This window comes from Mastigoproctus giganteus, chromosome 2 (assembly GCF_048544385.1).
Source record: "Mastigoproctus giganteus isolate SK-2022 chromosome 2, ASM4854438v1, whole genome shotgun sequence".
Lineage (NCBI taxonomy): Eukaryota > Metazoa > Arthropoda > Arachnida > Uropygi > Thelyphonidae > Mastigoproctus > Mastigoproctus giganteus.
This window is the reverse complement of record NC_143576.1, coordinates 16,498,729-16,521,215: the sequence shown is the minus strand read 5'-3', so window position 1 is coordinate 16,521,215 and position 22,487 is coordinate 16,498,729. Positions and strand designations below refer to the sequence as shown.

General features: G+C 36.8%; 1 protein-coding gene across 1 annotated transcript in view; it reads left to right on the top strand.

Moving 5' to 3' along the window:
- Tmem131 (Transmembrane protein 131) overlaps positions 1 to 22,487 on the top strand; it is a 448,968-nt gene that overhangs the window by 49,916 nt on the left and 376,565 nt on the right. The window contains exon 4 of the mRNA XM_090388275.1: positions 15,117 to 15,200. Within this exon, the coding sequence (XP_090244401.1) occupies positions 15,117 to 15,200 (84 nt within the window). The remainder of the gene's footprint in view (positions 1 to 15,116; positions 15,201 to 22,487) is intronic.

The window sequence follows — 22,487 nt, the reverse complement described above, 5'->3', positions numbered from 1 at the left end:
CTAGATAGATCCCATCCACCCCAGGTGCCTTTCTTGTGTTTATCTTCAGCAATATCTGCTCCACTTTACTCTCAGTTATTACAAGATTATCTAGCTTACTGCTACAGTTGAATACACCTCTGGCATTCCCCTCACTGAATAACTCCTCATGTGTGAATGTCGATGCAAAATATTCATTTAGTTTGTTAGCTACCTGAGCAGGATCATCAACAGTTGAACCTTCGTTATCAAATGGACCAATCTGATTCAACCCCTTCCTTTTAGAGTTTACATAAGTAAAGAACTCTTTGCTCTTCTCTGCCATATGTCTCATTAGTTCATCTGACATCCATTTAGGCCTATCATATGTATGGCGCACTATGGTCATAGTTGCCGATGCGCCCAATAAATCCCGAAACAAACAAACAAACAAACCATTTAGGCCTAAACCTTGAACAATATTTCTTAGTTGGTATGTAAAGCCTAGTAGCTTCCAAGATAAGTTCTTTGAATGCTTCCCATTTTGAATTTGCTGTTTGTAACATCATCAGTTGGTCCCACTGTATAGAATTTAAATACGGTCTCAGACCACCTTTACGAAAGCAAAAACCCTTCCCTTTATGGTAGTTACCTCTTTGAGTAAATCACACTTCAGCACACTGTGATCACTGCCACCTAGAGGTTAATATATCTGCAGATTCTTAATGCATCAAGAATCACTACTGATAATCAGATCAAGAGTATTACTCCCTCTAGTTGCCTCCTGAACATGCTGATGTAGAAAACAATCATCCAATAAATCCACAAAAGCCTTGCTAATGTGTGAGTGACCAACCCACAAATTCCAGTCAATATCTGGGAAATTAAAATCCACCATTATAAGACTCTGATTTACTGGCCCCTCCTCTTTCCCTGTACAGTTTCTTATTATATTCATCAGAGTCATTAGGCCTATAGCACACTCCTACTCTCAATTTTGATCTCCCAGTGCTTATGTCACACCAAACTGACTTTACACTGCCCTGTCCAGCGATGTCGACTGGCTTCACTCCTTGGATTTTGTGTGTTTCTTAACTAATAGCATAACCCCTCCTCCCTCTCCTCCCTTCCTATCCTGTTTATCCTTTCTGTACACATTGTACTCCCCAAATTCCAGTTCTGTATTCCTTATATCTGTGTGACACCACGTCTCTGATATCCCAACAATATCTGCCTTTGATGTTTTGAGCAATACCTCAAATTCGTCAAATTTACCAAACTCCTAGCATTGGTGTACATGCAAGTATACATGCACCTGTTCCTATTCTTAGCTACCCTAACACAACCCATGTGTTTACTTGTACCGCAATGACTCACAGCAGTTTCTGAAATATCCTGCATCTTGTTTTCCAGGCTGCTGCTCATTCCAATAGAAGCAGTAGAAGAATCACTTTCACCTCTGCCAGTGGCTACTGTTAATCTATTAGTCCTTGTATCCCCCCAAACTAGCAGTTTTCCGACCCACCTAACACTACCTCGATAGCATCAGCAAATATTCTTGCACCCTTTCTATTTAAGTGTATCCCATCCCTGTAGAAGCAGTCCCTTCTGTTAACAAGTACAGACCAGGCTGAAAAAAATTCTACCCCTTGAGCTTCGCGCAATCTTTCCAGGGCCGAATTGATCAACAAGGCTCTCATCATATACTCCCTCCTATCCTGTCTGGGCCGAATTACAGACACTTTGAAATTCAACCCTAATTCACGGCTTTTTTTCAACAGTGACCTGTACTTGTTAAGTAATTCTGCCTGTCTGCTACTCTTAATATCATTAGTGCCAACGTGTACAACCATATCACCTTTTGTGCCCTTAAATAATGATATCCACTCTACAACGTCATCAACATATCCCCCTGGCAGACATACCCTGGTCCTGTTCCACCTATCCTTTTTACAAAGCATGTTCCCTGTTTCCCTGACAATAGAGTCACCAACAAGTACTAGTTCCTGTAGGACCAGCGCATTCTGCCTTGGGGGTTGCCGCTGTGTTGCGTGATGACCAAGTGCAAGCTCTGGCATTGATGTGGGCATCTGAGAGCTTGATGGGCCCCTCAATTTAGATCCTTCGGGGGCATCCACCCTGTCCTTCAAGCTCTCATATTGGCCCATAACAACGCTTAGTTGTTGCCTGATTTTTTTGCACTCCTTACATCGCGCACACACACAAAGACATCCCCCATGGCAATATCATGTCCCGTACCCGATTGCTCCACAAACATCATGCAAGCAGTGTATTTTAAAAGGCTGTAAAGGCCCCCCTCAGTTCTCCCCTGAGCCACAGCACTCCCATTAGCTTGAGCGTTTTGCTTTGCTGCTCTGGTCTGAGTCATGATTTCGATTTAATTTCAATAAAATTTCAATTTTAGTACAAAATATAACCCTAAACTTGTATCCCAACACAGTTATAACACTATATATAATTTTCAGTATCGAGTATTATCTACGAGTTCCGTTTATATAACTTCCATATCAAGTTATGTATTAATTAATTATGTTACGTTCGTAATCTAAGTCGTTATATGTATTTAGGTAAAAGTACAATTTAATTGACAATGAAGTTTAACAAGATTAATAGATTTTACTGATTAATTTAAAATATTATATTATATACTATACTAAGCTTACGCTATCTAGTTCGGGATATAATGTTGTGTCATATAACAATGGCGGCAAGTTACGAACTGTAAATCTACAGACACTTAAGTATTAATTAACTTCCAAATCTTGATGTCTCAATTCAGAATAACTAAGGATCCTGACTAGGTCTATAAGCTATTTATAGAAAATAATTTGATGTAATAATTGGTCAACTCTAGTTACTAGAGTTGTCAAATTAGTTACAACTAATTACTAGTGATCAGAGTTGGTTATGCAAAAGTTTTTTTTTTTTCTGTTCTTGTTTCAGAGTGCCATCATATTTGTTTCCATGATTTTTATCCAAACAGCTAGATATTTTTCTCTGTTAAGTTAGTATAAGTATTTGCCATATCGTGCAAAGAATTCATAGGCTTTTGTGACACCGTCCAAAAAAAAAAAAGTAGATCAGAAAATACAAATTATGTGCCTTTCTCCTCATACAGGTAACTATCTAGTTGACCTCTGGATTTCTCCAAACTGTCGGCCTAAGCCTACCTGCAGAGGTAACTTGTTCTGGTAATCAGCAACTCGCTGGCTTAAAGAAAACTTCCTACAGTCTAGTCTTATCCTCTTCCCCCGCAATTTGAATTTTTGGCCCCTGGTTTTGGAATTCTTTGTAACAGTGAAAATTCTGCCTTCATTCATTTTACTAACTCCTCTCAGAGCCTTATAAATCTCAGTGAGATCCCTTCTAAGGTGCCTGGTTGCTAAGCTTTGTAGCCCACATAATCGAAGTCTTACCCAGTTTGGTCACACTTGTGATGATCTTGCCATCCAAGTTGCCCATCTTTGGACCTTTTCAAGAAGCTCAGTCTTTTTTCAGGTGAGGTCTCCATACTTGTACGCAGTATTCCAAATGCATCCTTAAAATTGCCTTATACAGTAGGATTATGACCTCCCTATCTCTACAGAATATTGTTCAGTAAATAATATATCAGATGGATGGTCATAGCTTCAAGTGTCCTTTTCCGGTAGGTTCCAAACATGCTTACTTGGATTGAGATTGCCCCCCCCCTGCTGAATTCAAACAGTGCAACATGATACCATGGCCTCATGTTGCTTTCTACAAATGCAGATACATCCATCAACACAATAGAGTTGGAAACAGATTTCCACATGTCATGGTCCAGTGTCGGTGCTGATCTGTCCCCACAAGGCACAGTTCTTGTGTCCCGTAGTGAACATGTTTACCTATTATAACGGTCGTTGACTGTCATAGCCTATACGACCTAATGTCCAGCATGTAGTCCATGTGTATATTTGTTGTGCTATTCCAACTGTGTACTAGTGAGCATAGTATTTAGGGTCAGATGCCACCATTGTTTTCCCACATCTGTGCCGTATGTACTCTGATGAAATGCAGAACTACTGCAAAAGCCAGGTAGGTCAACACTGCCGCTGTGCTGCATCATTGCTGTGTAACGAGATTAGGCACACGACACTCACCATGGGTATCAAACATATATGGCTTTTAAGTCAGTCATGGTAGACTCATGACACCACAGAATGGGAAAACTTAACGTTGTTGGTCATTCGCAAGGTACTGGTACCTGTACATCTTGGCCCACAATCATTCCATGTTCAAAGTTGGAAGTTCTGAACACTGAGCCATTCTTCCTTGCAAGCACTCAAAACTGGATTGCCACATGTGTTAACTACAATCTTTTATCAGTAGTTTCCCACTTTGAGCCTTCACCAGTGTCACAAACCATTCTATTCCTACACAAGTGAGTGTTGCTAATGTAAGTTAATGTTTGTATTATTACAGTGAAATAATTCTATTTATTATGGATTGTAGGAATGTGCTATTGATATGTCATTAATGCTATTGTTACAATTATCAGTTATACACACTTAATTCCTTTATATAGGATCCTATATAATTTACTATGGATCCTATTTAATGGAGTGGACGCAAGTATAACATGGTTGCACTTCAGGCATGTTTAGCCTAGTGGAAATGTTGTTTGTATTATTATTATTATTATAATACATAATATTCCCACAACTGGCAACTAATAAACTTAAAAATATGTTGTAACTTTTTACGTTTATCAGTTTTCAGTCTTGGCAATATTATTTTATTATGTTTAACCCTGATGCTCGAGGCCTTTTCCCTCAACTTATATTTGATATCTAACTCTTGAATTATCTTAATTCTTATCATTCTGTAATATATGTCTTGCCTGTGGGGTCCCTGTGAGTGACTATTGCCAATATAATCATGGTTGAATTAGAAGATAGGATGGGGGGGATTTATCATGTCAAGTTTGATGATGATTTATCATCAGACTCAATAATTTTTTTTTTTTTTTGGTAATTCATTAGGAACAGAAGGAAGTTATTTTAATTGACTTCTTTTCAAAATTCACACGAGAGAGAGAGAGAGAGAGAGAGAGAGAGAGAGAGAGAGAGAGAGAGAGAGAGAGAGAGAGAGAAAGAAAGAAAGAAAGAAGAGAGAATGTAACTGGGTACTTCCATTTGTAGTTTTATTGGTGCATACAGCTGATCTGTGTTTGTTTACTACAGTATATATATAAAACCTGTTATGATCAATATATAAAAAAGAGCTGTAATGGCCCAATGAATTCTATGTTATTGATATTTAAAAATATATAACAGATTACCTGAATTCAGCTATGTAGGATGTCTTCAATATAACTCTCTCCAAATGTTTTCAGCTAAAACCTAACTACCACCAAACTTCACTATACACAAGCGTTAACATAGAATACGCACTCAGTATAATTTGGGACTTGTTAAATAATAACACTGTTGACATCAATCAGATCGGTTTACCTAAAAAAGAAATTTTTGATTTAGTTAAACTTTTGAAGCAAATTACATTACCTTTCAGAATATAATATATCGACAAATTTTTGGGTTACCGATAGGCTTAAGTCTTAGTGGCCTTATAGCTGAGATTTATTTGGACGAACTTGAACAGATACATTTAACACTGTTCCTCCCCCGAATTAAATATTATGGGAGATATCTGGAGATACTTATCATCATGGACGACAATACCACTAACGATGTTCTACAAACACTTAATAATATTCACACAAGACTGCGATTTACACTGGAAAAAGAGCAAGAAGAGACCAGGTCCCTTGCACTCATAAGAGAGGCTGAAAAAGTACAATTCAGTATTTATCGAAAACCAACCAATACTGGTATGTTCCTCAACCATAATAGCAACCATCCATTCCCTATTCAAAAATCTGGTGGTCAATTCTTCAATTTCTATGTGTGGCAGATTGTGTGGTGGAATATTGGTAGGTGTTAGAAATTGATCTATCGTATTTAATCAATTTCTTAACACCTACCAATATTCCACCACACAATCTGCCACACATAGAAATTGAAGAATTGACCACCAGATTTTTGAATAGGGATGCCCTGTTATTACCATTAACTGATAAAATCACAAGAGGTCAGAAAATCACACCTAGGAATAGTATTAATAAAGAATACTTTTAAGGTTAAAAAGGCCTCTGACTCCAGTATTCATGATAAAGCCAAAATTACTGTTTACTCTGGAGAAACGGAAACAAATAAGTTGAGGTAGAATCTTTTAACAAAGCAAGTAAAGCAAAAACTAAACAAATTAAACAGTAATTTTAGCTTTAAAAAATACTTTACAATGTCATAGATAGAACAGTGGTATAAGCAACTCAGCAGATTATTTAGAAATACTGAATTTAAAATAGTTTCAAAACCCATACAGAAATTGCATTCAGTACTAAAAATTTGTTCTGTTCTTTCCATTTTTTTCTATACGGATACATAATCTTGTATATAACATTTCGTGTGGCAACTGTGACTCCACTTACATTGGATCGACCAGGTGTACTCTAGACCTGAGACTAAAGCATCATGCTGGGTCAATCCGAGCGTCACATGCTACAGCATCAGAACTGGCTTTCCATGTGATAAATGAATGTCATACATTCCTGTTTAATGAAGGGAAAATTTTAAACATCCAGCACAACTACACTAAACTATTAATTGCTGAAACCTTGGAAGTGAGGTTACATGGAAATTCTGTCAGTGTTCAACACCCTTTCCTCATTTCCAATTCATGGTCATTTGCACGCATGCACCAAATCAAATAATCTCGAGTAACTTAGCTCTTGCATACCTTGCATCATTTTCCAACCTGCCAACAAGACATTAGTTGAAAAGCTTAGTCCGCTTAAGGAAAGGAAATCATTTGGAAATTAATTTCATCTCATCTTCGCGGTTTTATAAATTTTAAAATTTATTATTGAATTTATTCTTATACTGTAATACAATTGACATAATGTCTTCTGTCACTTGAGGTTCCATGGGGGTTTGATATGTTTTTGGGGTCGGATTGGGGACTTTATCTTCGATCCTGAGATGTCGGATCTTTTGTGGGCTATGAGTGAGGAATACATTAGTAGGAATACATGGTGATTGTCCCTCTGTATAAAGCAATGGTCAGGCCATGCCTTGAGTACTGCGTACAGGTCTGGAGGCCTCATTTTAGGAAGGATGTAGATTTGCTTGAGCATGTACAGAGAAGGGCAAGATTGGTGAGGGGAATGAAGGGATCTTCTTACCAAGAGAGGCTTAAGTTCTGCAAATTGCAGTGGCCGGAGACTAGGCAACTGCGTGGTGATCTGATTGAGGTGTATAAGACCTTGAATGGGTTAAGCACGCTGAATTCTGATGGGATCCTTCCACTTGTTCAGATTACAAACCTAAGGGGGCATAAATTCAAATTAAGAAAAGACAGATGTAGAATAGATGTGCGGAAATTTGCCTTTAGCCAGCGGGTGGTTAATTGGTGGAACAAACTTCCATCTGTCGTTGTGGAAGTTGATAGGTTAAATAAATTTAAGGAGGAACTGGACAGGCATTTGGAGGGAATGGTGTGTGTTTTTTTTTTTTTTTTTTTTTTTTTGGCTGATGATGCATAAGCTCATACACTTGCTTTCTTGCATCACATGCCACTACTACTACTACATTAAAATCATTTTTTAAGTCAGTGGTATTAGGTTTTAGTCAATTACATTTGGAGAGTTATATTGAAGCCATCCTACATAGCTGAATTGAGGTAATCTCCTATATTTTTAAATATAAAACCTGTGTATGTGTGTGTGAGAGAGAGAGAGAGAGAGAGAGAGAGAGAGAGAGAGAGAGAGAGAGAGAGAGAGAGAGAGAGTGTGAGTCTACAAATATTACTTATTCTCATCAGATGCTCAGTAACATTAGTCTTTTTTACTGATGAAAATTTTACAATGAACTAAAATTAATCTTTGTACTAACTTTGTCTAGTAAATTTCTCGTAGTCTGAGGCTTTCAGCCCTTTTTAGAACGTTACTATCACACATACCTCATATTGTGAAGTTGAACTTCATAATTGGGTTGTCATTCATTGTATCATTGGCGGGTACGTACCTGCCCACCGATGAGAGACCAACAAGCTTCAAAATGGTGCCTTCTGGGTGGTGGTATCTGCTGAGAATAAATAACATTAGTCTTCTCTACTGGGGAAGCATTGCTTATTTGAAGTAGCAATAACATGCAACTCATTGCTTAGGCATCCACAATATGAGATGTAACAAAAACTATGTCAGTTCACCTACTTTGGTGATTTACTATGAACTAAAATGATGTTTGTATTAACTTTTTCTGCCATGGATTTAAATTAAAAATCTTCTTCTAAGTATGGTCTTGGTCAGTGTTTTATAGAATTTAATATTTGAATAACAGGAAGGTGGAAAATGGTTTGGTGTTTAGTTAAAAATCTCAAAACAGGAGGAAAAACTATAACTAAGATAATCAATAATGAAAAAAGGGTGTAGTTAAAAAGAAGAGAAGGACATTTTAGAGTATGGAATAAATATTTTGATTTGCTAACTTTGAAGGAGCTGGAGGCATCACTGAAGAAGAGGAAAAGAATTGAAATGCTGGAAATTTTAGATAATATATCTACTATTGCTGTAGAAAAAAAAAAAAAGTAATGGAAAATAATCAAGTATAGATCAGTAATGATTCTTCCTAAAATACCGACATGGAGGGAAAACAGTGTTACATTGCACTATTCAAAGCTTAATTTCTGACCGACAAGTTTCAAAAGTCAGTTGTATACCAATATACAGCAATTGCTCAATTAGTGCAGTTAATGCATATCTGGAAAGTGTGTATCTTGATGTTATTTAGCCAAGATATGTTTCTTCTCCCAGGCATTCTTCTTCCTTCCATTGTCCCCTCAATAATTAGCTGTGGAATTGCATATTTGTTGTTCCACATCAGGTGTTCAAGATACACCATTTTTCATTTCTTTTCTTCCTTTAGCAATTCATGGGTTTTTCCAATTCTCTGCAGGACACTCTCATTGGTCACTATTGCTGTCCATGGTATCTTTAACATTCTTCTGTACATCATATTTCAAATGCTTCTAGTTTTATGGAGGTGCTAGTTTTCAGTGTCAAAGTCTTGGCACCATACAACAAAACTGACCAAACGTAGCATTAGCAGAGGCATATGATGCAAGAAAGCAAGCTTATACAGCATCAGCCAAAAAAAAAAAAAAAAAAAATCCCATTTCACACATCCATTCACTCTAAAAGTTTGTCCAGTTCTGTCTAGAATTTATTTAGTACAGTAAACCCTTGATTTAATGGACTAATAGGGGAGAAGGAGTGTCCGCTAATGCTGAAAGTCCGTTAAATCGAATGTAACCTGGGGGGAATTTTTTATTGTTCTTAATGTAAACAAAAAAGCTTTAATACAATATACAGTACTGTACAATATAAAATTATTAAATTATAATAAAGAATATCTAATATTTACTCACCTTTTTGACAGTGTAGTTGAAGAGTATTTTGCCGTGACCATAGTGGCAGTGGTACAGTAGTCATTATTCAGTATCTGAAGGTAGAGGTAAAGGGGCATCCTCAGCTTCAGATTCTTCTGAAATGTTCACAAATGGAGACACTAGCGTCATCTGTTTACTTGTAGACGGTTGAGATGTACAAGCAGTTCGAGGTAAAATAGGAGTGGAGGTCGGTGAAGTTCGCTTAAAGAAAGCATTCAGCTTCAGTTGTTTGCCACTTAATGCTGAAAATGTTCATAGTAAGGGACAATTTCAGGGTCAGAAGATGTCCCTATGTAGTGGATGGTGGTGTCCATGAGATTTCTCATTTCAGACAGTGTAGGCTTGCTGGTGTAATTCGCTTTTCCTCAATGTCTTCTTCTTCTTCCCGTGTCTTGCCATATTGAACCTCGTCTACAATTTCTTCTTCAGTGAGGACTTGGTAACCAGGAAGCCAGGTGGGTAATGTGCCTGCCTGCTTGGCAACCCAAAGGTTGCGGGTTTGAATCCTGCCTCGGGCTTGGATCACAGTAAAATGCAAAAACCTTGGGAGGTGCATTATGACCACCGAAGCTGATGTACCAACAACTAACAAAAAAAAACTTGGTAGCCAGGATCACCTTCATCATTTTCAAGCCATTTCAGAACGTCATCTTCTGTTGTTTCCCGGTTGCCAGCATTTACAAGGGTGTGCCAAAAGTCATTTGCCTCAAATCCCTCAAAATCCATATCCAGTTCAATATTGTACAACTTCTTCCAACCATTTGCCAAAGTCATAGCCTTCATCTCCTTCCAAGCAGCTGCAAAGTTAGAGTGCAGGCTTAATGTTGTAGGCTCATCGATTCTGAAGTGTCCTGGCTCCTCTTGTCTTCTGCATCTTCTTTATCTTCCAACACAACCATTACTTCTTCTAAAATGTCCTTCTTATACAGCCTCTTCTAGGCTGCAATTATTCCCTGGTCCATTGGCTGAATAACTGAAGTTGTGTTAGGATGTTATGTTAGGAGGCAAAAAAAGACATTTAATTCTGCCATCCTTACTAACTAACTTCTCAGCACTAGGATGAGCAGGACTGTTTTCAAGAAGCAACAATACCTTTACATTATTGAGAGAAATTTTCAGAACATCTGTCTGGAAGCACCTCACATTAGGGACAAAGTGGTTGAAGAACCAGTCAGAAAAAATCTCTGAAGTAAACCACGCATTCTTTGAGCTGATGTAAATAACAGGCAACTGATTCATAATATCTTTAAGAGTGCATGGTTTCTTTGATTATCAAAACAATAATGGAAATAGGTAATTATTATTAATTTTTAATTAATAATAACACTGAAGTTTTGTATAACCTAAAAAAAATAATATGGTCGAGATTAATATATACATTACTATATTATTATTTGTCTGGTCCGTTAAATCCGAAATCTGTTATATCGGGGTCTGTTAAATCAAGGATTTACTGTATTAGTATTAATATTAGCAATGGCCACATGGTGCAAGGAAGCCTGCGGCTCATGCTGCACCAGCCAAAAAATAATAATAATAAATAAATAAAATAAAATAAATAATAAGAAAAATAAAATAATAATAAGAATTTTTTTTAAAAATAAATAATTAATAAGACAAAAGGAAATAGACAACCTATGTGTCTTCCTCCTCCCATAGGTAATTATCCAGCTGACCTTTAAATTTCTACAAACTGTCAGCCTCTACCACCCATGTAGGTAACTTATTCCAGTAATTTATAACTCTCTGACTAGAGTTATAGAGTTAGACTGGATTTCAGGAAGTTTTATTTTAGCAAATAATACTTCCTGCAATCCAGTCTAAACAACTCTCCCCGTAACTTTAAATTATGGCGCCTAGTTCTAGAATCATTTATAACCATGAAAATTGCATTCCTTCTTGTATTCTTCTATGAATCACAGAAGGGGGCAATTCTTCTATGAATCACACAGCTTAACAAAGTGTGCAACTTGTGCAATGATCACCAATCTCGCTGGAACAGGACATGTACAGCCAAGGTGGGGGAGGATTCGGATGGGCATTTTTGAGCTTGAAGAGGTACTAGGGTATATGGCCTTGAAGAAATTAAAAGAGCCCATCAAGCTCTCAGCTGCCCAACTCACGGCAGAGCTTGCACTTGTGCATCAGCCAAAACAGCGGCAATCCCCAATCCCATTGTCTTTTCTGCTTTGGCAACGTATGTTCGATCTGACATTTTTTTCCAATACAGAGGAGTCTCGTCAACGTTAAAAATTTGCTGCGTTGAATAGCCGCCTTCATCAATAATTTTTTCCAACACATCACAAAATTTCTCTGCAGCTGCAGAATCGTCACTGGCGACTTCACCGCATACTTTAATGTTGTGGAAACCAGTGCGATGCTTGAACTTATTAAACCACCCGTTGTTTGCCACAAACTTGGGTTGGGGTTTGCTGTACTTATCCTTAATATCTTTATAAATACTTGTTGCTTTTGCTTGAATGGTCATTAGACTCAGGGGCACTCGCTTCTGAATCCAATTTTCCATCCATGTTATTAACAGCTATTCCATCTTTGATATAGCACCTGAATGCTGTTTTGTGATCACTGTTGATCTTAAGTGTGTTGATCCTTTGACATGTTCTTTTATATGCGCACTCTCCTTTAAAATAGTATTCACTGTTGGAGCAGCAAAACCTTATTTCCTTGCAATAGATGACAAACTTTGTCCTGCTTTGTACTTCTTAATCATTTTCATCTTCATTTCTAAATCAATTTTGTTTCGTTTCCTGGCACTGCCACCACTTGCACTTTCCGTTGGTCGCTTTCCCTTCACCATTGTAATACATAAATAGAAATGAAGAGAAGATTTTTCATAATAATCATATAAAAAACAAATTTCTGAGAATTTGTCTTTTATATGATTGAAGATTTCGGTGAATGGAAACAAATTTCACCATAATAGCATAAAAACCCACATATTGCAGTTATCGGTATTATCACAAATGCAATAAGATCGAGTTTACTACCTGTTTATAATTAGATGCACTAACAGAAAAGCCCAATAAACTGGAAAGTGCATATTGTTTTTTGGTTGTGACCTCCAGAAATATCCTTCAGAAAAATATCACAAAGATTCTTATAACAGGAACATATGATAACAATGAAAAGGTAGTGAAATTTTCATTATAAAAATGACCTTTTAGAGAGAGAAATAGCTTAGTTATATAGTGAAAGTTTCAACTTCCAAAGTCTTGGAACGAATTACCAAAAAAAAAAAAAAACAGTGTGTTATTGGGTTCACATTACAATATTTTCATGATACCTCCATTTATTTCTACTGGATGCAAAATACGTTTCCTTGATTTTTTTAAGTTGGCACCGGCCCTCAAAAACTTACGTAAAGTCGAATTTCCGCAAGTCGAGTATTACGTGAGTCAGGGAGTTCCTGTACTTGCATATACACTAATTTTAGAACCATTGTAAATAAACTTGATGAATATGAAGTACTGATTAAGTCATCAAATTCAGACATTGTGGGGATAGCAGAGACCTGGTCACTCAGACACAAGTGAAGCTGAATTTGAATATGAGAAATACAGTGTATAGAAAGATAGAAGGGGTGGAGGGATTATGCTCTTAGTTAAAAAGCATATTAATTCTAAGGCAGTACATCCAGTCAGCATGAATGATCACTGCAAAAACAAAATGGAAAGTGGGAGGTGTCAGTGTGTTATAGCCCTAATGACTATGATGAGTATACCAAACAGCTATACAGAGAAACAGAGTGGGCCAGTAAATCAGAATGTCTTATAGTGGGAATTTTAAATTTCCAGATGTTGACTGGAATTTTTGGGTTTTTGATTAGCATGCATATAAATTATCAGGTGATACAGGAACCTGTGGTATATATATAAATTAGAGTGATTAATCAGGTTGACTGGTTAATCAAGTCAAAAGGGAGGTTATGCGTGCTAATGCAAATTATGAGAAGTCTCTGGAATGCAAAGAAAAGTAGCAAAGATTTCTTATGCTTATTTTAACAGTAGAAGGCAGGTATTGAATCACATTGGGCCTTTTGATGCCAGTGGGTTATCTGTAGATGACCCTGCTAAAGTTGCTGACAAATTGAATAGGTATTTTGTATCTACATTCACACATGAGGAATTCTTTCGGTGTTGGGGTTGGCAGAAGTTTATCAAACTCCAGTGGGGGGTTAAATGACTTTGTGATAACTGAAAGGAAAAGAAGAGGAACTGTTGAAGCTGAACATAATTCTGATTGAGGTGTTCAAGGCCTTGAATAGATTGAATAAGCTGAATGTGAATGGCATTCTTTCTGTTACTGAGACTACACACGTGAGGGGACATAAGAGATCATAAATTTTTAGTTCTGGGAGGATGTTGCAAGATAGATGTGCAGAAGTTTGCATTCAACCAGTGGGGTGGTGGTTGAGTGTTGGAACAGGATGCCATCTGTTTTGAAAGTGAATGGTTTGAATAAATTCAAGGGAAAACTAGCCAAATTCTTGGAGGGTATGGATGGGTGAACTGTTTTTTTTTTTTTTTTTTTTTTTGGCTGATGCTATATAAGTTTTCTTTCTTCCATCATTTTCCACTACTACTGTACTCTGTCTGTAATTGTTTGTTATAATTATCGCAGTCATATGGATTATAACATACTCCATATTTGTTTTCCTAGTGCTTATGTCACTCCAAACTGGCACAGCAATTAATGGTGTTCATTTTATTCTGACCAGATACAGAGTAAATGCTTGCATTTACTTAAAATACACACTCACAGCTAGCACTGTGGTTATAGTCATTCCTCTGTACCATGTGGAAAAGGGCTAGATTTAACTCCCATTAAGATGAGAGGAATAGGATTTTATAGCTTTCTTGATATTGTGGCAAGAATTGCCACAATATCAAGAAAGCTATAAAATTCTTGTTTTTTCCACTAGGAAACTGGTTTTTCATCCAGAAAAACTGGAAAATCAGGAGATAGACGCAATACACTTCAACCTCATAGCCTTATTTGCTTTGGTGAAAAAACAAAACAGAGACAGACTATTAATAATTGTTTAGGTCAGTGAGTTATTACCCCATTTGTCTTGGAAGCTATCAACCATAGTCACCGGTAGTAATTCAATAATGAACTGGAGTTTCCAAGAGTTTCACTTTTGTTCATATTATTTTAACTTTTTTTTTTAATATTATATTAGCTTAAATTTAAATTTTCTCTTTATCGTCATTTAAACTTCATAGTCTCCAAAGTTTGCTATTTTATTAGTTTGATTTATGAAGTTATGTAATAGCTCTAAGTTTGTATCATTGCATTATAAATTTTCATTCAAGATTCTGTTTTCAACTGTGTTCAGTTTTTTGTGTGTGTGTGTGTGTGTGTGTGTGTGTGTGTGTGTGTGTGTGTGTGTGTGTGTGTGTGTGTGTGTGTGTGTGTGTGTGTGTGTGTGTGTGTAATGTTGAAAATATTGTTTGTTGTTTATCGAGTTTTTCTCTTAATATTTTCTTTAATTACAGAATTTGCCTTTTTGCATATTGCTTCTTAGTTTTCATTACCTACACTAATAATGGAATATTAGTTGAAATTAACAATTGATTATTTTGTAGTTTCACAGATCTAGAAGAAGAAAATTTAAATACATACGCAAGTCCAGTAGTATTCAATCCTCCTTCACTGGATTTTCGGTTACAGTAAGTGTTTCTTATTATTTGTTACTTTTTAGCATTAGCATTAATTGAGGCATATGATGCAAGAAAGCAAGCTTATACAGCATCAGCCAAAAAAAAAAAAAAAAAAAAACCACCTTCCCATCCGGTGACTCCAAATGTTTCTCTAGTTCAGCCTTAAATTTATTTAAGCTATCAACTTCCACAACAACAAATGGAAGTCTGTTCCAGCAATCAGCTACCTGTTGACTAAAGGCAAACTTCCACACATCATTCTACAACTGTCTTTCCTCAGTTTGAATCTATGCCCTCTCAGGTTCTTAGTCTGAGCAAGCAGAAGTATCCTGTCAGCATTGAACCTCTTCAAACCATTCAAGGCTTTATACACCTCAGTCAGATCACCTCGCAGGTTCCTAGTCTCCAGATGCTGCAACTTAATCCTTTCTTCATAAACGCACCCCTTTGTTCCTCTCATCAATCTTGTTGCCTTTCTCTGTACTCGTTCTAGCAACTCTACATCCTTTCTAAAATGAGGCCTCCAGACCTGTATACAGTACTCAAGGTGTGGCCTGACCATTGGCTTATACAATGGTGCAATCACCTTCTTGTCTCTGCTAGCAAAATTCTTATATATTCTTATATATCATTGAAAAAACTCAATGACCTGCTCTGGCAGCCTGTCTACACTGCTCAGAGAACTTCATATCTGACTGCACAATTACTTCCAGGTCTTTTTCATTCTTCACCTCCCTGAGTATAGTACCACAGAGTTGATAAGTTTCTCTTGGGTTACTGCTACCTATATGCAGTACTTTGCATTTGTCAATGTTAAACACTTCAGTTGCTAATTCTCAGCCCATCTGCCTAATTTCTTGATCCTGTTGCAGTAACATACTATCTTTAGTGTCATTAACAACCCTGCCAACCTTTGTATCATCTGCAAACTTGGACATTAAGCCTGATATACCTTTATCGATATCATCGACAAATACACAAAACAACAATGGGCCCAACACCGAACCCTGGGGGACTCCACTAATAACATTTATTCACGTAGAGCAGTGTCCATTTAGTACCACTCTCTGCCATCTTCCACTCAACCATCCCTTTATCCATTGCAGTAACTTGCCCTTAATGCCATACCACTCCAATTTTTACAGGTATAATATCAAAATTATTTTTTGCATCCAGTTCCTTTGTGACCACATCGTAGTATCCAATCAAATTGGTCAGACAAGACTTCCCCTTAACAAACCCATGCTGGGTCTGAACTATTGCTACTGTCTTGTCTAGGTGTTCCTGTTTTAACCAGTGATTCCATTATTTTCTCAGAAGTTAAACTAACAGGTCTATAATTATTTGCGTCACCCTTTGAACCACCTTTGTGAATTGGGGATACATTTGCACATCTCCAGTCCATGAGGACCTCCCCTGATTCTAAGGATGCTCTCATAATTATGGCTAAGGGTTTGCTTACTTCCCTTGCTGGCTCCTTCATTATAACCGAATAGATTCCATCTGCCCCAGGTGCCTTTTTTACGTTTAACTTCAACAATTTCTCCTCCACTTTGCTCTTAGTTAACACAAAATCACTTAGCTTCCTATTAGAGTGTGATAAACGTCTGGCATTCCCCTCTGTGAATAACTCCTTATGTGTGAATTTAGATGCAAAATACTCATTCAGTTTATCAGCTGCTTGAGCAGGATTTCTCATAATCTGCCAAAGATTATGAGAAATCTTGCCAAAGATTTCTCATAATCTGCCTTTGCCTGCCTAACCTCCTTTGTGACTTGATTACAGACTAGCTTATATCTGTCATAGGCTTGTGTGTCACCTGATAATTTATATGCATCCCATGCATTTTTCTTCTCTGCCACTAGCTTCGTTAATTCATCCGACATCCATTTAGGCCTGAACAGTATTTCTTAGTTGGTATGAAAAGCCTAGTAGCCTCCAAGATTAAATCCCTGAAGGCTTCCCATTTAGAACTTTTATTTATATAAAATTGACATAGTAATAAAATTTGAAATACATATTCTGCTAGTAAGTTTTAGGTGCATCTAAATGATTTTTAGTAGGCACACGAGAAAGGATGATGTCAGTGTTCTCTTATTTTTTGTTTTAAAGATTTTGTCATAAATCTCTGAATCTTGTCAGAGTCAGATTTTTTGTGTGTAGTTAGCATTTATCTTCATAAGGTTTTAATGAAGAAATTAGGCATAAAATAAGTTGATGCTATACTGACAGTTTTTAAATTTAGTAGTGAAAGCAGAATAGGGATATGCTATTAAATCATTTGACTGTGGTGAAGTAACCAAGATAATAATTGTACGCATTGTCTTCAAAATACATATATCTTCAAAATTACTTCATTATTTTATATAACTTTTTTCCATAATTTCTTTAAGGGTGGTCTTGCAGGTTGCATGACCTGAATTCACAATGAGACATTTTCCAATATATTTTCAGCTGCTCTTAATTTTATTTTAGGGATTCCGGAATAAAATTTTCCATTTGTTAAGTGATCTCAATATGATTTGCCCTCTGTTTCTTGAGGTCTTGAATTTCTGTTGAGGTGCCTATGTCTGTAGTTTTTTCAGTCTGCAGAGGTGGGCATGCCTTTTGCTGTCAGTAAATTAGTAAAGGCTGCCTTCCTTAACAATCACATTTATAAGAGACAAGTGTAGAGACAATGTGTTGAACATCAAAATAGGTTGATGTTGTAAAACTTCACCTTAAGGTGTTTTATATATACAGTAGAAATAAAAAATTTAAAAATATAAAAAATATAAAAGAGAGGATAAGAAATGAAAAGACAATGTAAGTTTACACATTGCACCATTGAGATGATTTGAATTCCAATTCCATCCAGTGAAGCGTTACAACTTCAAATATTTTATACACTCATAGCTGAACTGTATGACTTTATGAACACATATGGTAAATTGCAAACTTAGTTTGACGGCTAGCGACTTGCTGTCATGAAATCCTGTGACTGAAGCATGTTTTCTTATGGCAGTCAAAAGTCTAAAAACTCAGTGCAGAATTCATAGGTAGCAACTCAAATTTCTGAAGTTTTAGGTTAAATATTATTTAATTTTAATGTGGCAAACCAATTCATCATCCATTAATGCTATGAATAAGTTTTTTTTGAACCAAATTGAAACACATTGATTTCACACACACACACATGCCGACTGGGCTAGCCAGGTGGGTAAAGTGCCTACCTGGCAATCCAAAGGTCGCGGGTTCGATTCCCGCCTCGGCCTTGGATCAAAGTACTGCAAAAAAAACCTTGGGAGGTGCATTATGGCCACAAAAGCCTATGCGCCAACAACTACCAAAAACACACACACACACACACACACACACACACACACACACACACACACACACACACACACCATTATTTCCACATAACATCAAAAGTAAAGAAATAGATATTTCACAGATCACTTCTGTCAGTTCCAGAAACTACTACATGCTTCTATGAAAGAGAAAAGAATTGATGTACAGGGAACTGACAAGTGCACAAGGAAGCATGAAATATAACAAGTTATCCTAAATCATTCTTGGAATTTTAATAATTCCTCATATCAATGCTAAGTGGCAGGAATATTCAGTTGGGGAGAGGAATTGAATTTGGATCTCTTTCTGAATACAGTTTTTTTTTTTTTTTTTTTTCCTGCTCCTGAAAGTAAAGTCTGAACAACAGTGCCATTGTTATAACCAGACTCAGTAATGAAGTTATTTGGAATTATTGAACAAATCTTTCTCAACATTCCTGACTTAGGTGCCAATGCACATAAAAAAGCAACAAACCAACCAACTCACCATTTTTTAAGATAAGCATAGTCTATTACAGTACCTTTCTTGAAGCATTCATAATCAGTTGATGTCTAACAGACAATCCAAACAGAAATTCATATACAGAAGAATCCTAGGTAAGCTAATGTTTGAAAGCATAATATACACGTAAACAATTCTGTGGCTATATATTAATATAACAGGTGTATTTTATCAGTGACATTTATTTCTAGTGCAATATGGACTTTAAACAAGTTAATGTACGCTGCGTTACATTTCTGGAGCATTAGCAGATAGTATTAATTCATGAATCACTTATAAGTTTATCAAGTGGAAATCTGCTGTACATCAATGGAAACAGTGAAAGGAGTTGGGTTTCTGGTCTATAAAGATTTAAAAAACAAATTTTGGAATGATTTATGCACCAACATCGAGCCATCATGATGAAGAGGTTGAAGAAATGTACATCAAAATTGAGAGTCTTCTAGATGAGCAGAAAACCCACTACACTATTATTATGGGGGACTTCAATGCTAAGGTTGGAAAAAGACAAAACAGCACAGAAAGGGGAACTATAGGAAATTTTGGAATTGTGAAAGAAATGAAAGAGGCGAAAGACTTGTGGAATTTGCAGAATCTAGAGGAATATCAGTAATGAACACTTTTTTCAAGAAAAGGGTGAACAGAAAGTGGACATGGAAGAGTCCAAATGGATTAACAACTAATGAAATCACTTCATCCTCACTAACAGAAGATATATTGTGAATGATGTTACCGTCCTGAATAAGGTAAATGTTGGAAGTGATCACAGAATGGTAAGATGTACACTTGATATAGATGTAGGAAAGGAAAGGAAAAAACTGACTTGAGTAAATAATACAAAGGTCTTTGAGATAACAGAAGAGGAGAAAAAGCAGTATGTACTGCAACTTAAGAACAAGTTTGAGCTTCTGCAGACTGCTCAAGACCAAGATATCGACATGGAATATTACAACTTTCTGAAAGTGATAAAGCCCAAGAAACCTATAGGGAAAAAGAAATCCAAAGAAGAAAAAATTAGTCAAGAAGCACTTGTTATGATGAACCAAAGGCGAAAAATGAAGAGCAAGTTAAACACTAACAAGATAAAAATTGAGTATACTGAGTTATGCAAAGCCATTAGAAAGAGACTCAGAGAGGACATAAGAAGATTTAACACAAGAAAAGTAGAACAAGCATTAAGGGAAAATAAACGATTTAAATCAGCAGCCATGAGCAGAAATACAGAAAGACAAAGGATACTGAAACTGAAGAATAGCAATGGTGTACTTATAAACAGCAGAGAAGGCATAATTCAAATAGCAGACGACTACTATAGAGAATTATACAAGAAGTGAGGGAATGATGCCAGCAGTGGGGAAGATGGATTGCAAAGTAGCAACACATACGACATACCCAATATTCTTCCTGATGAGGAAGAACATGCATCGAAGAGAATGAAGAATCAGAAAGCCCCGGGGGAAGATGAAGTTACTGTAGAGTTGTTAAAATTGGTAGGAAGAGACATAACACAAAAACCGGCTAGGCTCTTCACAAAGTGCATTAGAAAAGTTGTGACACCTAAGCAGTGGAATAATGCAATCATAGTTTTGCTGCATAAGAAAGGAGATAAATCAGAAATTGGAAATTATAGACCAATTAGCTTGTTATCCCACATCTACAAGTTGTTCACAAGGGTCATTACTAACAGATTAGAAAGAATACTTGATGAGAATCAACCGAAAGAGCAAGCTGGCTTTAGGACAGGATTTTCAACTATGGATCACCTTCATGTAATATCACAGCTAATGGAGAAAGCAAATGAATATAAAACACCATTATGCCTGGCATTTGTGGATTATGAAAAAGCATTTGACTCCATACAGCATAAGGCAATGTTTTGGGCATTGGAAAGACAAGGCATAGATACCCCACATACAACATAAGGCAATGTTTTGGGCAGTGGAAAGACAAGGCATAGATACCCCACATATGATTTTGAAGAAAATATATGAGAGTGCTACCTCCTTTATTAGACTAGACAAAGACAGTAGGAAATTTAAAATCGAGAAAGGAGTTCGACAAGGAGACACATCTCCGAAGCTGTTTACTGCTGCCCTTGAGGAAGCTTTCAGAAGATTAGACTGGTCGCAGAAAGGAGTCAATGTGAACGGAGAGTACCTAAACCATTTACGATTTGCAGATGACATTGTGGTCATAAGCCATGATCCCAAAGAATTAGAGGAAAATCTTAATCAGTTATGCACAGTTAGTAAGGATTTTGGACTAAAGATGAATATGGCTAAAACAAAAGTAATGATGAACAAGTATGCCACAGAAAGGGAAATAATGATTGAAGGAGCAGTAATTGAAAAGGTGGGGATCATATACTTATCTGGGACAAGTTATTAGCTATAATAATGATAAATCGCTGGAAGTCAAAAAAAGAATAAATTTTGAATGGATAACATTCAGGAAATATAGCACCATACTGAAGAGCAATATCCCAGTTTGTCTGAAACGTAAAATAATGAACCAATGTATACCCCCCACCATGACTTATGGAAGTGAAACTTGGGCACTCACCAAAAGGGCGTCTCCGTAGCCAGGTGGGAAGGAGCAGCAGTGTGTAGCACACGCTTCTTGATTAGACCGGAGTTCGAGCCCGTCACCACCAAATACGGAGGATGCGGAAAGGTCAAGGGAATGACCACCACATATTCCCGGAGCAATATGGCCGTAGTTGCTAATGCTCCTAAAAAAACCAAACAAACAAACAAACAAACAAACAACTCACCAAAAGAATGGAAGAAAAGCTGAGAACTACACAGTGAAGAATGGATCAAATTATATTGGTGATCAGAGTGTTAGATAAGAAGAGAAACACATGGATTAGGCAGCAAACTCAAGTAAAGGACATTCTTATCAAAACTAAAGAACTAAAATGGTCTTGGGCAGGACATATAGCTCGAAGACATGATGACAGATGGACTAAGAAAATAACAGAATGGTAACCAAGAGGAGCTAGAAGAAAACCTGGAAGACAACGACAGAGATGGATAGATGAAATTCATGAGTTTGTGGGTAGTAAATGGATGGCCAGTGCTCAAAACAGAAGGAACTGGAAAGTTGCTGGAGAGGCCTTCATCCTGCAGTGGATTGAAAATGGATGATGATTAATTTATGATTTATAACAAAATAAGTCAACCCATCGATGAAAATTTGTCATGAAGATTCCTAAAATATTCTAAGTAGGCATTCAATTTTGAAATGGATCAGAGTTCCCCTTCTAGATTTATAATACTATTTCTGTAGAGTGAAACAGGAAGAGAATACTATGAAATTGGAATTGAACTTAGAATCATCCCAGATGCCAAGAGAATATATGTTTAAAATTTGGTAGCAATTCACATTTGTCTTGTCGATTAATGCGAAAACATACTTTTCATTTATGCTGATTTTTGTCGGGGGGGGGGGGGTGAGGA